General features: G+C 47.3%; 1 protein-coding gene across 1 annotated transcript in view; it reads right to left on the reverse strand.

Annotated features, from left to right (window-relative positions):
* NLRC5 (NLR family CARD domain containing 5) overlaps positions 1-5,484 on the reverse strand; it is a gene marked incomplete at both ends in the record, with an annotated part of 59,079 nt that extends 53,595 nt beyond the window's left edge. Inside the window, 3 exons of the mRNA XM_079722897.1 lie at positions 1,188-1,247; positions 2,081-2,388; positions 5,465-5,484. Coding sequence (XP_079579023.1) covers positions 1,188-1,247; positions 2,081-2,388; positions 5,465-5,484 — 388 coding nt within the window. The remainder of the gene's footprint in view (positions 1-1,187; positions 1,248-2,080; positions 2,389-5,464) is intronic.
* Positions 5,485-7,458: the final 1,974 nt, after the last annotated feature.

Below are 7,458 nucleotides of genomic sequence, written 5' to 3' on the forward strand. Positions count from 1 at the left end.
GGTGAGGATGTGGAGAAACTGGAACCCTTGTGCACTGTTGGTAGGAATGTAAAATGGTGAAGCTTCTGTGGAAAACACTGTGGAGGTGTCTCAAAAAATTAAAAATAGAGTTGCCATATGACCCTGGGTCCTGGATATATACTCAAAAGAATTGAAGCAGGGTCTTGAAGAGATATCTGTTTACCCATATTCATAGAAGCATTATTCACGATAGCTAAAATATGGAAACAACCCAAGAGTCCACCAAACGAAGAATGGATAAGCAAAATGTGATTTACACATACAGTGGAATATTAGCCTTAAAAAGGAAGGAAATTCTGACACCTGCTACAACATGGACGAACCTTAAGGACATTATGCTAAGCGAAATAAGCCCGTCAAAAAGGACAAATATTGTACGATTCCACTTATACAACGTACTTAGAGTAGTTAAAGCCATAGAGAGAGAAAGTAAATGGTGGTTACCAGGGGCTGGGGGAGGGATGAATGGAGAGTTATTGTTTAATGGGTAGAGTTTGCTTTACAAGATGAAAAGAATTATGGGGATGGATGGTGGTGGTGGCACGACGATGTGAGTGTATTTAATACACTGAACTGTACATTCAAAAGTAGTCACGATGGTAAATTTTATCCCATGTAATTTACCACAATAAAAAGAAAAACGAAAGAAAGATTCTGAATAGAGTGTGGCCTATGAATCAGTGAGGCGGACCATCTGATCGCTGACCTCACTGCGCTCCATCAGAAAACCAGTCAGAGGTTCCCTGGGTGTGGTTAGTGTCAGGCCTGCCGGTGTCTGAATGGTGAGGGGCCTGAGTCTGTGCGGCTGGAGCACGAGGCCCTGAGGCTTGGGGACAGGGAAGTGAGAACGGGCTTCCCCTAGTGAAACCAGGGAGGGGATTCTGGCAGTGGTCAAGGGCTGACAACTTCAGACTCTCCCAGGAGGCTCCAGGTTAGACCCCTGGGAACATGTATCAGGACAGGCCAAAGACTTGAGGGGCAGAGAGGGGGTGCAGGTGAGGCTGGGAGTCGTGGTGAGGGACCTGGGAAGCGTGCAGATGGGTCCAAGGATGAGGAGGCTGGTTTATGGGAAACGGCTGTGACCAGCCACCACCAGCCTGCTCTGGGTTTGAGGTGAGGACTTCGCATGCTCACCCCCACTCCCACTCCCCAGCCCCGGGCCTTACCAGGGTGGAGCTGAGAGTCTGCTCGGCTTTCCTCGCCAACTTCCAGCTGCCTGGGGGAGCCTGGAAGAGGGGAGGAGATAATATGCTATGAGCACGTGCTAGGATGCCCTGGGACCAGCTCTGGCCCCATGTTGGGCTCGGGGCTCATCCCTCAGGGTGGGTTCCCAGCAAGGGAGAAATCTACACTCAGCGACCTGTGGAGGGCACAGCTGGTGGTGAGCCTTGAAGGCAGCTGGGGGCAGACACGTGTGCATATCTAAAGGTTTGTGCACATACAGGTATGCGTGTGCATGCACACGCATTTATGCCTGCTTGTGTGCATGCACGTACGTGTGTATCCACGCGTGTGTACACTGTGCCCCCCCGCCTGCCCTGCACTCTGCCTTGTAGAGTTCTTGAGTAAGTTCTCACTTTCTCTCCAAGAACACCGTCACCCCTCAATGTTCTGTGCTTCCCCACGGTGCTGTGTAAATAGAAAGAGCCCAAGAAATATTCGCTGGACAGAACAGAGTTCAATCAGCCTGCGCAAAAGCAGTAGTCAGAGGGCTCTCTCTATGACTTTCTGACTGCATTGCTAAAAGAAACCTCTTGGGCGTTACAGGCTATTTGGAATTTCCTGGCAGGAAGAAGTCACCTGGTCCTTTCTCTCTGTGCATCCTGCCTTTCTGGGCAAGTGGGGTGGTACAATGTGGAAGGAGGAGTCCTCCAGGTCCCCAGCAGATTTGGTGGTGTTAGCGCATTTGCTCCGGGAGGTGCGCAGAAACATGGAATTTTGCTCCTGGTTTGGCCATGCTGTCTCTGAGCCATACAGGTCCTGGCCCCACCTGAGCCTCTCTGGCTCCCCACGCCCCGGTGCTAGCTGGCGGCGTTGCACTGCTCACGGCCGCTCTTACCGTCTCCGTGGCCCCAAGTGCTCAGCAACGGCACCTCCAGGTCCAGTGGTACGTCCAGCTCCATGCACACGCAGTGGATGAACTCCTGCCAGGTGCTCTGACCCTGGGTGTGCAGTTTGCTGAGTTGTTGGATGATCCTCTGTGTGGGGTCTGGGGACTGGTCCCCGGAGCCCAGGTCCACGTTGGGGAGGAAGAACTTCACCTTGGCGCTCAGCCATTCTGGGTCTTTGCTGAGCAGCCTCACGAGACATCCGCACAGGTTCTCGGTGCCCAGCTGGAGGCTGATGGGGTCCATGTGCAGCCCAGCCCTGCGGGGACCAGGCAGGCAGGTGAGCTGGGGGACAACTCAGCTTGGGGGAAGCCAAGAGGGGCAGTCACAAACCACCCCCTACATCTGAGGGGAAGAGAAGAGACAGACACAGAAGACAAAGGAGTAGCCACTCCGTGGAGTCTCAATGCCATTGCCCAGAGCTCGGTCCCAGAAATTAATCTCCTTCTTCTGCATCTTTTGCAAAATTAATCTGTGCCTATGTATTGGCTCTGGAATGGTCTAGTTCATCCCCCGTGGATAATGCCCTGACGATGCTTTACTCATTCTTGTTTCCATGGACGCATTTGTGCTGCTCTCTGTGTGAGCTAAGCTCATGGCAGAGACAACTAGCTGTCCCCCAAAATCTGTTCTTCCCTTCTTCCTTAGTACTAGAACCCCTGAATATTCCCTGGTCATCTGGAATAGACTATATTTCTCAGCCTCCCTTGCAGTTAGATGTATCCATGTAATTAAATTTGGGCCAGTGGGATGTAGGCGGAAATATTGTATATCATTCTTTGCTTTTTCCTGTTGGCTGGAATGCCGATGTGATGACTGAAACTTGGGCAACCATGTTGGATTATGAGGTAGAAGCCAGTACTGAGGAAGATGGAAGGTAAAGCTTTCCTGCCCTGGACTCTCTGACTTTGAATTTCTATTACATGACAAGGAAATACATTTCTATTCTGTGTAAACCCCTGTTGCTTGGGCCTTTCTGCTATTCACAGTGAAATATAATCCTAGCTAATACAGACTGTCTCCTCTCTCTCTCTAAGCAAATTCTCCCCTTCTAAACCGGAACTCTCAAACAACCTGCTGGTAGGAGTACTAATATAAGGCAAGGGACACATGTAGTGAAAGCCTAAAAAGTCTGTAGGCCCTTTGATTCAGCAATTCCATTTCTAACACTCTAGCCTTAGGAAACAATCATGGAGGTACACAGAATTTTTAGTTACAAAGCTGTGCACTGCAGGATTTTTTTTTTTTTTTTTTTTTTTTTTTTTTGCGGTACGCGGGCCTCTCACTGTTGTGGCCTCTCCCGTCGCGGAGCACAGGCTCCGGACGCGCAGGCTCAGCGGCCATGGCTCACGGGCCCAGCCGCTCCGCGGCATGTGGGATCTTCCCGGACTGGGGCACGAACCCGTGTCCCCCGCCTGGGGGCTTCCCTGGTGGCGCAGTGGTTGAGAGTCCGCCTGCCGATGTGGGGGACACGGGTTCGTGCCCCAGTCCGGGAAGATCCCACATGCCGCGGAGCGGCTGGGCCCGTGAGCCATGGCCGCTGAGCCTGCGCGTCCGGAGCCTGTGCTCCGCGACGGGAGAGGCCACAACAGTGAGAGGCCCGCGTACCGCAAAAAAAAAAAAAAGAAAAAATTGTAAGCAACCTAAATATTCAACAGTGGGAGATTAACTAACCGGTTATCCATAATACAGTGGAATATACTATAACATTTCCAAATGTACTTTCTGGTACTATTTCCTTAATAATAGAGACAAACACTCAGAAAGCACTTACTATGTGTTAGGCACTGTTTTACATGCTTTATGTGTCTCATCTAATTATCACAACTCCAGAGACTCCACTTCTAACTCTGAAAAAGGTAGGAGGCCTGCCCAGGGGCCAGCCATACCAACCCCCAGAGGCTGGGGCAAAGACCATGTGTCCTGGGGTTCAGACCCCAGCTTCTCCCTTGACCCTCGGCAGAGGCCTACTGGGCACATGTCCCCAGCCCCTCTGGTCACCCTTCCCCAACTAAACTAATAGCAACAACTCCTTGCTCAGGCACAGGGCTTTAGAATTCATGAAACATGCTCACATCTACGGCATGGGCAGGGATCACCATCCCCACTGAAGAGATGGAAAGACTAAGCCAAGGAAGGGTAAAGGACATGCCCAAGGTCATCATACAAGTCCATGGCAGAGCCAGGCTCAGAACTGAGATTTCTTCCCTCTCAGGCCAGTAAATTTCCAAGGCTTGCGATCCCTAGGTGGCACCAGACAAGGGCTAATCCCTGCCCTTTGTGTGATCTTGGCACAAGGATGTGAACATGGCCTAGGGCACAGCTTCTTTTCTGGGCTATAATGTCCAAAATCATGTGGCCCATAAAGAAATCATCCAGGGCAGCAAGGTGCCAGGCAGAAGTGAGGAGGGCCTGGATGGTATAATTTCTGGGAAAGTCCTTCAAATTCGAACTTCCCCTCTAGCCAGTCTAACATGATCCCATTGTTTCCACCATGAGTGCTCCATCCCCTGGGGGTAAGACCTTAAGTTCTTTAAAAATAACCATCCCTGGAAGAAAAAGCACATTATATTATTATTGGTCACTGTGGAAGTCTGTGGGAAATAGCCTTGGAGACAGAGGTTTATAGTAGAAAGAGCCTCAGCCCCAGAGTTAGGAGATGGGTGTGCCTGTCCCAGCTCTGTAACTAATTCTCTGTTCATGGAATTAGGGCTGTTCACAGATACTCTCTTTCTAGGCCTTTGGTTGGATTGCATCTCTCTGCCCCTTTGAAATTGGGTATGGCCATGAAACTTGCTTTGGCAATGAAATATGCTAAAGAATGACCCACGTCATGTCTGTGCAGAAGTTCACCTTGTTCTCTCTTTTCCTCTAACACAGTGGCCAGCAGTATTCCAGATCCTGGCTGTTCCTTTAGCCTGAGTCCGGGAAAGAGGATAATGTGGACTAGAGGCCCCAGTCGATTCATATTAGACAAGAACTGAGACCAGGAAATAACTTTTGTTGTCATAAGCCACGGGGACTTTGGAGGTTGTTTGTTACTGCAGCATACACTAGCTTATCTTAACTGATACACTCTTAATATGAGCAAATCTCTTCTCTGTCAGGGCCTTGGTCACATCATCCATGAAAAGGGTAGATGCTGACGCAGGTCCTTGCTGATGTTCTGTGTCTGATGATTCTCACTCTCTTGCTGAAGGGTGACTAAGGGTAACTTTGCTATATTGGGGGCAGTCCAGGGAGCAGTAGTAGGGAGCAGTCTTGGCAGTAGGAGGTGGGGGATGAAGGAGTGGATGGGAGGGAAAGAGAGGAGGCAAAGGGGAATGATCACCTACCTGGCTTCCTGGTTCATCATAGATGTTCTACGATGTCCACAGAGAGGGTCTCATGGGTTCCTGGGCCGAGTCCCTGAGCTGGATTTTCAGGTTCTTTCCATAGGACAGGCCCCTAAGAGAGAGGAGACAGTGCACTCTCCCCATCATTATTCCAAGTTCCAGGAGGAATTCTGTAAAGAAGGCACTGACCCCTACCCCTGACACCGCTGAGGACATCGACCCAGAAACAGTCTCCTCGTCTTCAGGTACAGATCTTCTTCCCCAACCAAGATTCTTTTTGTCCCTGGACTGTTCACAGCCCAGCCCTCCCTGGTGTCACCTCCCGCCGTATCTGGCCCAGAGGATGCCCCTCTTCCTCTTCCAACTTGAACATTCCCCTTACGGTGACTTGTGACGTCACTGCAGGCCCCTCAAATTCAGCAGACTTATTACAGCTAATTTATTGGATGAAAATAGAATAATCCTTACCACAGATGTCAGTTTCCTTTCCTAATAAAACTCCAAAGAGGTTAGAATGTGCAGTCTTCTCTCTTAATACATCATGAAGAAGTTTTTAAATAATCAAGAGCAAACATTCTTCTTAATGAGAAAACCCAGAGGCATCGATCACTATCTCACCAAGAGGACAATAAAACGATGCTCTGATATTTTATAATAACTATAAATGGAGTATAACCTTTAAAAATTGTGAATCATTATGTTGTACACATGTAACTTACATAATATTGTACATCAACTATATCTCAATAAAAAATAAAATAAAATGATCTCTGGCACAAAGGCCTACGTAATATAGCTTTAGAGATCTTGTCTAACAATAAGGAATAGAGAAGAAAAAAGATGGCTAAAAAGTACATGGAAGAACGGAAGAAAGGCAAAAGATCAGAGTAGTGTGCACTGATTATCTCCGAAGTATGAGGAATGTAAAAACAAAGTTCCAGACTTTAGGTCAATCTACATCAAGAGGGCACATTCTATAGAGAGCCCAGAAGTAAATCCACACACCTATGGTCAATTAATCTTTGACAAAGGAGGCAAGAATATACAATGGGGAAAAGACAGTCTCTTCAGCAAGTGGTGCTGGGAAAGTTGGACAGCTGCATGTAAATCAATGAAGTTAGAACACACCCTCACACCATACACAACAATAAACTCAATGGCTTAAAGACTTAAATATAAGACATGACACCATAAAACTCTTAGAAGAAAACATAGGCAAAACACTCTCTGACATAAATCGTACCAATTTCTTAGGTCAGTCTCCCAAGGCAATAGAAATAAAAGCAAAAATAAACAAATGGGACCTAATCAAACTTACAAGCTTTTGTACTGCAAAGGAAATCATAAACAAAACGAAAAGACAACCTACGGACTGGAAGAAAATATTTGCAAATAATGTGATGGACAAGGGCTTAATTTCCAAAATATACAAATAACTCATACAACTCAATAACAAAAAAACGAAAAACCCAATGAAAAAATGGGCAGAAGACCTAAATAGACATTTCTCTAAATAAGATACACAGATGGCCAATAGGCACATGAAAAGATGCTCAACATTGTTAATTATTAGAGAAATGCAAATCAAAACTACAATGAAGTACCACCTCACATCAGTCAGCATGGCCGGCATTAAAAAGTATATGAATGCTGGAGAGGGTGTGGAGAAAAGGGAACCCGCCTACACTGTTGTAAACTGGTGCAGCCACTATGGAGAACAATATGGAGGTTCCTCAAAAAACTAAAAATAGAGTTGCCATATGATCCGGCAATCCCACTCCTAGGCATATACCCAGACAAAACTATAATTCGAAAAGATACATGCACCCCTATGTTCATAGCAGCACTATTCACAATAGCCAAGACATGGAAGCAACCTAAATGTCCATCAACAGATGAATGGATAAGGAAGAAGTGGTGTGTGTGTGTATATATATATATATACACACACGTATATATATGTATATATATATGTATATATACACACACACACA

The sequence above is a fragment of the Hyperoodon ampullatus genome (assembly GCF_949752795.1).
Source record: "Hyperoodon ampullatus genome assembly, chromosome: 18".
Lineage (NCBI taxonomy): Eukaryota > Metazoa > Chordata > Mammalia > Artiodactyla > Ziphiidae > Hyperoodon > Hyperoodon ampullatus.